The sequence below is a fragment of the Helianthus annuus genome, chromosome 17, assembly GCF_002127325.2.
Source record: "Helianthus annuus cultivar XRQ/B chromosome 17, HanXRQr2.0-SUNRISE, whole genome shotgun sequence".
NCBI lineage: Eukaryota > Viridiplantae > Streptophyta > Magnoliopsida > Asterales > Asteraceae > Helianthus > Helianthus annuus.
The window spans coordinates 189,976,510-189,991,169 of NC_035449.2; the positions used below are offsets into that span (position 1 = coordinate 189,976,510).

Below are 14,660 nucleotides of genomic sequence, written 5' to 3' on the forward strand. Positions count from 1 at the left end.
ATCCGTGTAACACACATGTATTTAAACTTACACCGTATACAATAAAAACCAATTTGCATAAAAATAAATAGCAAGAAATATTCAAACTTTAATAATAGAAATAGAAATGGAAGACATGAACAACAAGGGCAATTTGGTCAATTCAAAATATTATTCTTTTATCAACATCCATGTATATATACAACCATACATTACCTTCAAAATGTATATATTCACATTCATTCATTGATAGAGTAATTTACAGGATACAAAAGAAGAGGTAGAAGACAAGACAATCAGCCACCCAAAACACCCATTTCATCATTCTTCATTTTTCTTTAATTTCTGCACTCAATTTCTTCAATTTTTATCTGCTTCAAAATCTTTATAAAAAAAAAAGATAATTTAAAAATTGAATTTTGGGTCACCCTCTAATTGGTTATTAATTTGGGGGTGATCTGGTTGTTCATTTGATCGAGAATTTAGGGTTTGAATGGCGCTTAATTCGTCGAATTTTCTAGAGAAAGTTTATATTATGGCAGAAGGCGGATCTCGTTATTGTTCTAAGAAATCAGATGATATTTGCAGCAATATTTGCAATGAGGTAATTTTATATTTTGTTTAAATTAGTTTTAATTTTTGGGTTCTCCATTTGCTAATTGCATTGTTGATTTTAATGAAATTCCCCTGTTTTTTGTTTGATTTTTCCCCAATTTTTTTAGGGATTTGATCATTGATATATATGCTTTTTTTTTTATTTAAAAAAAATGGTATTTATCTCAATTTTGTTGAAAAATCTGCAAAATTTAGTTGGTTTTTATCTGCAAATTTCTAGGGTTTTATCATTTTATGTTCATTTTACACATTAAAAGTTTCTAATTAGAACCAAAATTTTGTTATAGAATCATAGTTTTAGGAATTATTGGTCATTAATTTGTTATGAGTTAAATGCCATTTTAGTCCCTGTGGTTTGGGTCATTTTGCTAGTTTAGTCCAAAGGTTTCATTTTTAACCTGTGGGTCCAAAAAGGTTTCACAGTTGCCATTTTAGTCCACTAGGTTAACTTCATCCATTTTTTCTGTTAACGAGAAGGCCAATTCGGTTATTTTATATGGCTGAATTGCCTTTTTAGTTAACAGAATTACATACAAAATGACCAAATTTGCCTTCTCGTTAACAGAAAATATGGATGAAGTTAACCAAGTGGACTAAAATGGCAACTGTGAAACCTTTTTGGACCCATAGGTTAAAAATGAAACCTTTGGACTAAACTGGCAAAATGGCCCAAACCACAGGGACTAAAATGGCATTTAACTCATTTGTTATTTGCAATAAAAAAAAAATCTTGATTTTCATTCAAAAATTTCAGTGTTATTTGCAATGAAAAAAATCTTGATTTTGATCCAAAAATTTCAGTGTCATTCAATGGATTCACATCTATCATGAAAACCGAATTCTTCGATTCGGTTTTAAACAGTTTCGGTTAGGTTTTCGGCTTAATCCGTTTGAAACCGAATATTGAACACCCTTATAGGCTGCAAATGAAAAAAAAAAAAAAAAAAAAAACCATTCTTTGAGTTTTTGATGATTAAAAGTGTACATTTTGATTTGCAGGATTCGGGTCAATCTTCAACTATATCGAGAGTAAAATGCATTCTTCGCGGGTTAGATTTAAAAGCCCTGATCTTTATATTCGTGTTGGTACCATCGGTTATCTTTGCGCTATACGTTCACGGTCAAAAGATATCGTACTTCTTACGCCCGTTATGGGAAAACCCGCCAAAGCCGTTCCACGAAATCCCACATTACTATCACGAAAACGTCTCGATGCAACATCTCTGTAAACTTCACGGATGGAAAACTCGTGAATTTCCACGACGTGTTTTTGATGCGGTTTTGTTTAGTAACGAGGTTGATCTGCTTACGGTAAGATGGCACGAGTTATACCCGTACGTAACTGAATTTGTACTGCTGGAGTCGAACTCGACGTTCACCGGAATCCCAAAACCGCTAGTGTTTTCCAGCCATCGTGATCGGTTTAAATTTGTCGAACCGAGGTTAACTTACGGGATGATTCCTGGAAGATTTCAGAAGGGGGAGAATCCGTTTGTTGAAGAGGCGTATCAACGGTTAGCGTTGGATTATCTTATAAAAAAAGCTGGGATTGAAGACGATGATCTGTTAATCATGTCGGATGTTGACGAAATCCCGAGTCGACACACGATTAACCTTTTAAGATGGTGTGATGATATCCCGCCCGCTTTACATCTTCGGTTGAAAAACTACTTATACTCGTTCGAATTTCTTTTGGATAATAACAGCTGGCGGGCTTCCGTTCATAGATATCAATCGGGAAAAACAACGTACGCTCATTTCCGCCAGTCGGATGTGATCTTGGCGGATGCCGGATGGCATTGCAGCTTCTGTTTCCGCCGTATAAGCGAATTTATCTTCAAAATGAAGGCGTATAGTCATTTCGATAGAGTGAGGTTCAAAAGGTTTTTGAACCCTGATAGGATTCAAAAGGTCATCTGCAAAGGGGCCAATCTTTTCGATATGATCCCCGAGGAGTATACGTTTAAGGAGATAATCGGGAAAATGGGACCCATTCCGCATTCGTATTCAGCGGTTCATCTTCCTGCGTATCTTCTTGAAAACGCAGACGATTATAGATTTCTCTTGCCCGGAAATTGCATGAGAGAAAGTGGCTGAACCTGACCTGACCTGACCCGACCCAACCCAAGCCTGAACCTGAAGCCGAACCCGAGGGTTAAAAAAAGACTGTGACTTTAAAGTTTATAGAAATACCTCTTTAGTATTTATATGTTTAAATGCTAATGGAAACTGATATAGAGTAGGATGAGTTTATGGATTTATGTAAATATTCTCTCGATTATTCATTTGTTAGTCTGGGAGGTCGTCTGTCACTGATCAGACTGTTTAGGACTGACCATTGATCTACGCCTCCCTTATTATATATTAGAAAATTTTGGACCGAGATTGATATATATTCATCTTTTCTTCAATTCGTGTTTCGATATATGTATGATCGCGGGTACAAGTAGAAAATCATGATAATATGATTCTTTTAAGAAAGAAAATTTTGAGAATAATCATTTTCTTGATATACTTTTACATCAATGTATGTAATTTACTAGAGATGTGTATCCAAAAGGGAGTTAAGGTTATATACATTTTAAAAAGGATTATTGGATTTTATTACCCCCAACTATTGGCTATTGGCCGCTGTCACCCCCAACTATCACTTTGACGCCCGTCACCCCTAACTTAACGCTTAGTATGTTCTGTCACCACGTCGTTAACTGATTAATAACTTTTAATCCTGTTACTATACTTTTGGGGGGTGTCATAGGGATCTTAGGAAGGTTTTAGGGATCTTAGGACACCCCCAAAAGTATAGTAACATCATCAAAAGTTAGTGATCAGTTAACGAAATGGTGACAGAAACACTAAGTGTTAAGTTAGAGGTGGCGGGCATTAAAGTGATAGTTGGGGGTGGCAACAGCCAATAGCCAATATTTAAGGGTGATAAAATCCGATAACCCTTTTAAAAAGGGAGTTAGGCTTATACATTTGAAGGAATTTTTGATATGTGAAGATAAAATAAATACGAATATTATCTATATATATATATAAATGAGATGGATTTGGGCAATGTGGCATTTGTCTTTGGCCATGTAGGATGATGTGGCAATGTGATTTAGGAGGGAAATCCCATTTCTCAAATTCTCAATACACAAACAAAAACACGGACGCGGGATCCGGCTGAGGATGGGTCGGACTTTGGGTTTTCTATTAAACACGCTTCTTCCCTTGCACAAACCCTAATTTTGATATCCATACTTCTAGCCGTTTCACTCCGAATCTCAATGAAGACATCAGTCATTCATCATCGCGAACCCTAATCGCATCAACAATCATCGAGCATGAGCATATTCTGGTGTAAGTTATTGATTCTTGGAATGAAACATCTCATCAACTTCATCATTCGTCCACCAGGTGATTGTTTACATTATCTCCCCTTTGAATTTCGCTCATCCTCTTCATCGTTTCTGAAGTGTTAATTTGTTGAGTTTTGCCCTTTCGTTGATCATCTATCCTATCTACTGATGGCGCTTTGTTTTCACATTACTTTCCTAATAATGTTATGTTCCCCTCTATGTTTTCTCGATTTAGCGTTTTTTGATTGAATTGGATATGTTTATCTCTGAATTCATCCATTTCTCCATGTATCTTGCTATTTTCTCCATGTGTTTGGATTTATCATTCAGGTTTGTGTGTTAGATAAATGTCACAAGATTTCAGTTTTGATTTTATTGTTTGAATGTGTTATAGGATCGAAGATTAAAGATCCGGCTTTTTTTTCCATTAATCGTCGGTTTCATTTGAATCCTAAACTGATGGTTTTGTGGGGATACCGCATAAGGCGGCGATAGAGGTGGAGTTGTTTGTCGGCGGTGGTTTAGCGTCATCTAGGGTTCCAATAGACAAGGTTTTTTTAGTGTGTTTCTTTTGTATTTTTTCTTTTGGTTTCTAAATATACTTGGTTGTCTTTTTGAATTCTATGTATGGTTTTTTAATAATCCTAAGTTTGTAATATTTCATTTTTTTAGTATAGTTTTGTTAATAAATTTGTGGGTTTTGCTTAATTTACAGGGACTTTGATAGAGTTTATAGTGGTGAAAGGCAATGTGTTACGAGTTCGAATTTAGTAGCCTTTTCACTTATTCAACTTCTCTATATCTACTACTATAAATTCGTAACATTTATTTTAGGAAATAAACTAACAATCATAATTTAAAATTTCTTTTTAGAACCATAATGTGCATATCGTGTTATGTACACAAATATGCTCATGCTTACAAGTTCATTCATTCATTATTGTTCTCTTCAATCTTGCAGACTAATAAAGTGAGGGACGAAGTCACCGAAGACATTCTATACGACAAGCAATATCAATTATGTTTGAAAGAAATCCAAAACTAAGGTATATTTAAATAACTAATTCTCAAATATGTTGTATGACGCTACAAAGGCTGCATTTATTTTTGTTCTTATAGGTTGGAGGGGCTTCCTTGCAAGGTGTTACAGTGGTACTTGTGTAGAATGGAAGGTTGGTTTGCTGCAAATGCTAAAACTATCTCTCTTAAATGCTCGGACAAGGCATGTTTTCTAAACTTCCGTTATATTTATAATAAACACAACATTATTATTTTAAATTTTGTGATCGGATAGTCGTTATTTTACATATAATGTGAAAATGCTGCTGATATAACCACATATTTTGTTATATATGTAAAAATCTTGAATTTGTAGGTTTGACTAAAAAACGTTGAAATTTCAAATTTTTTTACAACAGCATATTCTACTCCTGTATTTTTGATATGCAGGTAGAGTTCTTTAGCATTGATCGCAAAGAAAATCGCGAGTTTCACTCGGGATTAAAATTTCCATCTGCTATCATTATAAAATGCAATCTCAGTAACAAAGGTGAGTTGTATTATTTATTATGGAACTTATGAATGGGCCAATTTTGTTTATGTTTTATCTCTCATGAGTCAAATGGGCAAGATTATAAAAAATAGTGATAGCAAAATGGGTCAAGTGGGTTGAAAGTCGGCCAACGTGCTTTTATCTAGAGGTGTACAAAAAAAGGGGTTGGGTCCAACCTGACCCGATGATTTGGTATAGGTTTGGGTTTTTGTGTTAAAAATCAGTTCCAACCTGAATCAGTTTGAACCCGCCTAAAAACACTGGTTTAAACGCTAAAAGCGGTGCTGATCCCAATCCTAATCGGTTTGGGCCGGTTGGTGTTTTCAACCCTAAAACCGATTATAACTCGAACCGGTTTGGAAAATTGGTTTTACACCAAACAAAAATAAACAAAAATATTTACAAACTGAACCGGTTTGGATCCAAACCGGATTTTGTATGCCTATACTTTTAATGGATTCAACCTTTTAAATCATTTTTTTAATGGATCCACACCAACTTTGATTTGCTACTTAAATGATCTCTTTTTGACCATGCATTTGCTTATTAATAATGTTTCAGTTTGGATTATGCAATATCATTAACACTTCAAATGGGTACAATATAGTTACGTGTTGAATGATTTGGATTAACTCTCAAATTATTGCATATAAAGTCATATTATTGTTGTAATACTATAGTCTTTATTATCATTTCTCATACTTATTTGAGAAGAAAAAAAATATAACAAATAGTATTGTTGGTTAAAACAACATAATGCATTCTGACTTTCTATCAAATTAAACAATTTTGACTGAACCTTTTACTTACAAATGGATCATTTTGGGTTATATTTGATTTTTAACAGGTCTAAAGAGTGAGATAAAATATAGATTATTATTATAAAGATAGTTTTTGTGATTATATCAAGCACCAAGTATTTTAGTAAAATGAATTGGACATAAAATTGTTGTGGGTTAACTTAGTTTGGCCTATTTTATCTTGCAATCAAAATTACCCATTTTGATCACCTTTTACTCAACTTGCCTGATCCTTTTGCTGATATTTGTTTTAATAAAACAAGAGAAGTGGCTGCTGCATTTGAGAAACATACGAAAGTGTATGGTGGTTTGGATATTTGTATTATTTGTCTGGATACTGTTAGGTACCGAGGCAAGTATGGTCACAGGTATGCATATGGACTAATATTCTGATGTTCCCAAAACTGCATTTCTTTGGACGGTGTGGTGGCACATTTCGAGAGTAATAGGACGTCTAAGGAGGGAAAGAAGGTGATGAACTTAATTGTTATATGGCAGCACAGGTTCGATCCTTCACCCGAACCATTTCCCCCCTCTATTTTGGTGCTTTTCGATGGCTGTTTGGTGAAGGAACCCTAACGTCGTCGACGATTACCTGGCCAGAAACCCGATAGGGTCCAACCACTCTCTCTTTCGTTACAGATCATCGGTAACCAATTTTGGCTTTGAATGTGACTTTTTATATGGGTTTAGGGTTATATCTCTACTCTTGTGAAGATTCTTTTAAAACTCTTGATTCGGTCTTGTGAAATCAGTGGTGACTTTGGCCACTGTGGAGGCATAAGTGTTGTTTTAAATCTAGATTTGATGTGTTTATATTAAAATTATGTGTTAACTAATGTTAGAAATGCAAGCTAAGTTGGATATGGACTAAGGTGCAGTTGTGGAATCCTCAAGCAGAGGATCTCTAAAGGACAAGAAGAGATGTTATGTTAGAAGATTGGCTAAAGGTCTGTAATACGCCTATAATGTCATTTATTATTTGCTCATTGTTAAGTTTTTTTCTTTTCTTTGAAATAAAAAAAAATTAGTCCCTGGGAGGTTGTCTGGTCAGGCACGATTTGGCGTTTCCAGTTAGATGCATTGGCCATGTCTGCACAGGATCGTTCGTACATACATACTTCAGGTAACCTTTTTAACTAAGCTAACTCTATTCGAATTTTTTAAATTATTAGTTTTTTTTACCTATAAGTTCCTCGCACAGGATCGACCATAAGTATCTTTTTATGATTCGGTCCTGTTTATCGACATGTGGTCATTGGGTAATTAGATATAGTAAGTATAATTATGTATTGAGTAATTATACACAGTAATCATTCGCAAATAATATTGGTATCTTTGTGATTCGGGGCAGTTCATTTGGGGTCATGTAAATGACTGATATTAGCATCCTTCTCTTGTAGTGAATGATATTTAGATGCTTTTTAACCTCTTGATCTTACGGCAACGACGGTGGTGGTTTGCGTCATCGACGATGTCAATATTGGCGTCGTTGGTTGATGCGGTTCGATTTGTGGATTCCCGGCGACGTAACATGACTTTTCCGGTTGTTTCAGAATTTGACCTTTGCCGCGGCTATTATCGTGAGTCCATTTAAGGAAAACAACGGTGTGACGTCAACATAAGGAAAAGTAAAGGGGATTACTGGTTATGGTTTACAACCGTGTTGGTGGTTGGGGTGAAGCTGCCATCAGCCGTGGTGGAAACCGGTCATGGCTGGGGGTTTGGCTGGATTCCGGTAACCAGATCTATCCCTTTGTCATTTGATTTTGGGTTATTTCCCTGTTGTATGCATTATATAATATGGCATTTAGGCAACATCTTTTTTGCTTTGCAGATCTGGTACGAAGAGGGAGAACCGTAAAGCATCCATCTTCCTCAAATTCAGGAGAAGTTTATCTATTAACATAAATGGTAAATAATTGTATTGTTTTTGGTTTTAAAATTTCCTAAACATTTTCTGCATCTGTTATTTTGGTTTTAAATTTTAGTAAGGGTGAAGATGGTGACTCCCGAAAGGTTATTCTGAAAGGAATGCGTTACAGAGAAGTTGAACGAAGAATCGTCTCACAACTTTTGACTCTGATGGACGGGTTGAAATCCCATGCTCACGTTATTGTTATGGGTGCAACCAACTGTCCCAACCTCATTGACCCAGCTCTGAGATGATTCGGCAGGTTTGACCGTGAAATCGATATCGGTGTTCCCGATGAAGTCGGTCGGCTCGAGGTGCTCCGCATTCATACCAAGAACATGAAGCTGGCTGAAGATGCGGGACTTGGAGAAGATTTCGAAAGAGACACGTGGATATGTCAATGCTGAATTTGTAAGTGTTGGGGTTAAATACTTATGGTTTTGGAAATAATATAGTTTTGGATGAAGCCACTAATGCCCACTGTTTCCTTCATCCCATTGTAGCCCACTCTTTCGAAATAATATAATACGGTTTTGGATGAAGCTAAAGAGGCAATATATCTATAATGGAAATTCTATATACTTTAAAAAGATGGTGTTAAATACTTATGGTTCTATGGAAAAGGATATTGTGTAAAGTGTACTTGATTAAGTTTTAGATATTTATTAGGGGATTTGACCTTTTTAAAGTAGTAGTCTATATTTTGGGGGCTGAAAGTTTGATTCTGTTGTTAAAGATTATTCTGTTAAGCTACTTATGGTAAAGTGAATTACGACATTTATTATCTTAGTTTTTCTCAGTTGGACAAACTAATAATATTCTGATTAGGATGTATTGTGTCGTCGTTCGTTTATATGGGTCTTGATTTGTCGGTCTTGATGTTGTACCGTTTTTGCTTCAAGATGTTTTTGGGATTTTGTAAAATGTTTTTAGTGTGTAGGACTTATTTTTCTTACACTGGATGGGATTTTGGGATTACATCAAGTGCTTCCAAAATAAAAACGGAAAGTCCGAATATAGGGAAAATAAATTACCAAAATTAGCGTAGGCTTTGGTCTTTAGAGAGAGTAAACTGCAAACCTGTTACGACGGACAGAAAAATTAGTTCGTTTATATTTTTATATAACATATGTATTATAACATACCTCAAAAACTTAATTATATACTTTCATATAGGCTTTCTATGTTATTTCATGTAACGTTTCTTCCATGTGTAGATAGAATTTATTAATAATTTATGACATGTATTATTCATGCCATTGTCTACGAGTACAAATCCGGCAAGACGAAGTGTTAGTATTGGGTCTATTATGTGCAGCTTTTATGGAGCATATGAGGAGTCTACAGAACATCTTTTAGTATCGTGTGGGATGACGCAAACTATTTGGGACTTTATTTATACATGGTACATGCTTTATAGCTTCTTTTTCTTTGAATTCGAGGACCAGTTGAAGTTTTATAAGCAAGCGAGAGGCTCTGTGAAGTGGAGAAAGGTTGTCTACTCCATTATTCTAACGGTCGTGTGGTGCATTTGGCGAAGTCAAGACAATATTATCTTCAACCGTAAACAACCTAAGGTGGAGAGTTTAAAGTAGGAAATTAGAGTTTTGGCATACCTATGGGTTAAACATTAGTCAGAATCCGTTGGTTTATCATGGGAAATCTGGCAAAATTTCGTGTTAATTTTTTTGGGTCTATGATGTAGTTTGTTATCTGGTTGTTTTTGGATGTGGATTAGCATTAATCTGTTTTTTAATAAAATTTGATTTGTTGGCTGTTTAAAAAAGGAAATATATCTCAATTATCTTCTTTTTATGTGTTTAAAAGTTTTGTTGTGGAAAGTTTTGCATATGGACTAATATTCTGATGTTCCCAAAACTGCATTTCTTTGGACGGTGTGGTGGCACATTTCGAGAGTAATAGGACGTCTAAGGAGGGAAAGAAGGTGATGAACTTAATTGTTATATGGCAGCACAGGTAAAAACATAAGTGCCTTTATTTCTTTAGGATTATGGTAAAAAAAAGTGGTTTGGCTCAACTCATTTCTTCATAAGTGCTTTGGCTTAACCGGTACCGTATCGCATAGCATAGGGGTGCACATGTAAAGAAAACGAAGGAGGCGCTCCATGGAAAAAAAAGTGTTATTTTACGGAAAATAACGTTTGAAAACATGTCTTTTAATTTCAACTTTGGTACCGCATAGTATCGACACCAAATTTTAACTTATTTATTTAAACACTTAATAACAATAACATTAAGAACTCACGAATTCGTTCATTCTCTCTCTATCTCTCAAACGTGTTCATCAAAAACCTTTGAAAGCATGTGTTTTTATTTTATTTAATGACAATTCGATTAATGCAAATTAAATTTCCGATCCGCGAGTATTCGCGGGTTATAACCTAGTGTGTATATAAACGAGATAGAGAATTATGTGGAGAATAAAGAATCTGATAATTTTTATGTGATTTGAGGCTGGCATGTCTTTGATATAATAAGTTTATTCTTCAAGGAATTTGGAATCTTGGAAACTGACATTGTTTGTCTTTCTGGAGTATGTGTTTAAAATTATATTATATATTCTAATAAAAATACTTATCACGTCAATGAACTCTAGATCAAGTGGTGTAGGGCTTGCATTTCTCTTAAGAGATGCAGGTTCGACTCCCACTTGGTGCAGAGTGAGGCATTGGTGGGCAATGATAGGAGACCTAGGGAAACCTGGGTTGGATCCTTGAGCCAAACGGGTTTTACCGGTAATTTCAGCGTCGTGCCTACGGGCGGGCGGGTTACCGGGTTTTCCCCGGAATTGGTGGTGGACTCGGGTTACTCTCGGAGTACTCCGTTTGTCCAGTGGGTGCCCCGAGAGTACTCGGGATTGAGTTTGTTGGCCGTTCAAAAAAATAAAAAATAAAAATACTTATCAACAAATATATTATACTACTAGTCTAAGTCCCCGTGTAATACACGGGTGGCTAAACAATAAAAAATTTATACTTTAATACGTAAATACTTTATTACAGGTTTGTTCGAATATTAAGATAAATAATATCTTATAAAAATTAATTAACGACTACATTTCATATTAATTATCATGTGTACGTCTATAAATAATTTTTTGAAATGAATGAAATGTTGTATTAAATCTATAAAAAATAAATAAATTGGATTTAAATCACAAACCCGCTTTTCCTAGTTTTATATAAAAATAGTTAACTCTTACCTAATAAAAATGTCCACATTAAATCACAAACCCGCTTTTCCCACTTTTATATAAAAGCATCAAGTTGCATATTATAACCTTATTAATAAGCAACTTATTTGTGCATATGATACTTGTACAATTGGCTTTGGGAGTCTTTCAAAAAAAATAGAAATTTTCCTTTTTAACCTTAAAGTTTTAAAGTTTGACAATTTAAGTTTAAACTTCTAATTTTTGTTTCCTTTTTAACCCTAAAATTTTAATCTTTAACAATTTACCCTACAATTTTAATCTTTGACAATTTAAGTTAAAAAATTTTTAATATTTCTTTCCTTTTTAACCCTAAAGTTTTAATCTTTGACAATTTAAGTTTAAAGTTTTAATCTTTGGTAATTTAAGCCCTTTGATTAATTTGATTCTTTTACTTCTAATTCAAAAGTTTTCATCTTTTACGATGTAATCACTTTGATTCTTTTTTACTTATGTGTTGTAATCTTCACTTTGGTGGTTTTTCAAAGAAAAAATAGTTATGCATATGGTTGTTGTAACTTTGGCATTGGAGGTTTTTCAAAAAAAAAAAAAGATTTTTTTTTACTTTTCATCCAAAAGTATTTCATAAATTACTTTTAACCCAAAACTATTTGTTTTTTAGTTTTAACATTAAACCTTTTATCTTTTGCAATCTATACTCACAACTTTTTTTACTTTCAACTTTGGTCCTTTATAGTTTCTCATTTTCCGCAAATTTTTCGCTTTATGCTTCGTTCTAAATTTTGTGACTTAAAACATCGCAACGTGCGTCTTTGGTTTAGCGTTTTCACGTTTCGGTCTAAATTTTGCGAGTTAACACGACGCAACGTACGTGTGTGGGTGAACGTTTTTACATCGTCTATTTTTTTTCCTGTTTGATAGGTTCAACATAACGTGTGCGTCCTAAATCGACTTAGTTATAACTAAAGAATCCCCGCCGCATTGCGGCGGGTCGTATGTTGAACAACACACGCACGTTGCGCCATGTTAACTCGCAAAATTTAGAACGAAGTGTAAAACGAAACGTAAAAACGTTGAACTACGCACGCATGTTGCGCCATGTTAACTCGCAAAATCTAGAAAGAAGCGTAAAACGAAACGTAAAAACGTTGAACCACACACGCACGTAGTACCATGTTACCTCGTAAAATCTAGAACAACACGTGAAACGAAAAATTTGTATTTTGGTAATCTTACCCTATATTTATTATTATTATTATTATTATTATTATTATTTATTTATAAAGTCAAACTAGAATTACGACCCGCCGCAATGCGGCGGGGATTCTTAAGTTATAACTAAGTCAATTTAGGACGCGCACGTTATGTTGAAACTGTCAAACGGGGAAAAATAGACGATGTAAAAACGTTCACCCACACACGCACGTTGCGTCATGTTAACTCGCAGAATTTAAAACGAAACGTAAAAACGTTAAACCAAAGACGCACGTTGTGATATGTTAAGTCATAAAATTTAGAACGAAGTATAAAGCGACAAATTTGCGGAAAATGAAACTATAAAGGACCAAAGTTGAAAGTGCGCCGACCTTTTGGCGACGCGGCAAACAAAACGAATCGGGGACATGTTGTCGACTCGGGAAGAAGAGAGAGAGTGAGGGAGCAGGAGAGAGAGAGGGAGTGTATGGGAGAGAGGGTGTTGTGGGGTGGGGTCCATGCCATCTCTCAACCAATCACACCTTTTTTCCTTTTTTTTAAAAAAAAAGTTTACCACTTCACCAAGTGTTTAAACCATTGCCAACACTTTTCACCCATCAAATGGTTTTATAAAAAAGAAAGTGAACAAATATTTAATGTCCAAGTCCAAATCAATGGTGCTTTTCTAAAATATGTTACATATCTTTATAAAATAATGTTAAAGACAGTATGTTAAAGACAGTATGTGTTATGTTTATAATAACTATAATGATACAAGTTTTTGTCTATGTTTATATGTAAAAATATTATGTGAACAAATATTTGATGAATTCACATTCGCATTTTAGTTAAGTATACATTAAACTTGTCGACTGATTAAGTATTGACACAAGAGAAACATAACTAACACAGGAAACATTAATTGTTTCCAATATACCAATTAAATAGGGAAATGAAGAAATTATTAAATTCACATATACATTTTGGTAACTTACTACTCTTTAAAGAAATTTAGAAGTTATTAGTCAGCCATATAATATATGTTTTTTTTTTTAAATGTTAACAAATCTATTAGTCATCAAAACTGGGAAACAATAGTTAACCCAACATTCATACAAAGTACATCAAAAAAAAACACACAATATTACACCAAAAACAACATTACATCAAACCCCCATCAGATCTACTAACATCAATAATTTATCTTAATAAAAAACGAAATTATGACATCAACATATACATGTGGCATAGCTAATCACCCGCGAACTTCGCGGGTCGGAAAATTTAATCTACATTATCACAAAGTGTATAAATAATATAAACACAAAGTAACACATTACATAAATTATTTATTGACAAAGTGAAAATATAATTAAAATGCATTAAAGTATAAAACATTATATTTTTTTACTTTTATTAAGAATTAAGGTGTCTTCAGACAAACAACAGTTACCCTTTCTCAGAGCCATCTAGAATTTCTTGCTACGACCATCACTATACATCTGCAAATTAAAAGACAAACGTTAAATAACATCACAAGGTAAGTAAACTCCTAGTGAAAGATATGTTCACAAAAAGTATAAAAAAAACAGGTTGACTAATAAGATGTGCATATTTTCCTAATATTCACATGTATATCTATTAGTATTAGTTGATAGGCTAGCCTTCAATAGACCCATCTTTTATTCTCTTATATGTATCATGTACTAATAATTAATATCTAAGTACAAATCAATGGTTCTCTTCTAAGTCCTAAATAGGAATGGCAACCAAGTGGCCTGGGCGGGTTTAGGATGTGTATTGGTGATACCAACCTAATGCCTAAAAAATATAATATAGGTTTAGCATACCCTAAAAAGTGTTAAAAAGAAATTAACATATGATGTCTTAATTTTTTAGGTATGGTGTTATACGCTGACACCATGTTAAAAAAGAAACAAATCTAATACCATGTTAACACAAAAAAAGCTCGGAAATATGCCTAAAAATTAAGATACCATGTGTTCTTTTCCTTTTTACAATCTTTAAACATTACATAAATTATTTATTGACAAAGTGAAAATAT

General features: G+C 34.1%; 1 protein-coding gene and 1 long non-coding RNA gene across 12 annotated transcripts; both read left to right on the forward strand.

Moving 5' to 3' along the window:
- Window positions 1–205: 205 nt before the first annotated feature.
- On the forward strand, window positions 206–2,977 carry LOC110921502 (beta-1,4-mannosyl-glycoprotein 4-beta-N-acetylglucosaminyltransferase). The gene is made up of 2 exons (XM_022165838.2): window positions 206–583; window positions 1,594–2,977. Exons 1-2 carry the CDS (start codon window positions 473–475, stop codon window positions 2,689–2,691), a joined length of 1,209 nt encoding a protein of 402 aa, XP_022021530.1. The 5' UTR covers window positions 206–472; the 3' UTR covers window positions 2,692–2,977.
- A 776-nt stretch (window positions 2,978–3,753) lies between these two features.
- LOC110921053 lies at window positions 3,754–9,994 on the forward strand. Of its 11 annotated transcripts, none has more exons than XR_004885486.1 (9): window positions 3,755–3,999; window positions 4,336–4,492; window positions 4,903–4,987; window positions 5,061–6,942; window positions 7,139–7,243; window positions 7,348–7,419; window positions 7,850–8,031; window positions 8,131–8,207; window positions 8,285–8,985. It is a non-coding gene; the product is annotated as an uncharacterized LOC110921053 (long non-coding RNA). The 11 variants fall into 11 exon arrangements; XR_004885487.1 differs by having other exon boundaries at window positions 7,175–7,243; XR_004885485.1 differs by having other exon boundaries at window positions 5,061–5,113; window positions 5,391–7,243; window positions 7,325–7,419.
- Window positions 9,995–14,660: the final 4,666 nt, after the last annotated feature.

Bases quoted from the DNA above. Each gene is read 5' to 3' on its own strand.
- LOC110921502 (XM_022165838.2), top strand. From the start codon at position 473: ATGGCGCTTAATTCGTCGAATTTTCTAGAGAAAGTTTATATTATGGCA. The intron at 584-1,593 runs GTAATTTTATAT...TTTGATTTGCAG, and splicing joins GCAGCAATATTTGCAATGAG to GATTCGGGTCAATCTTCAAC.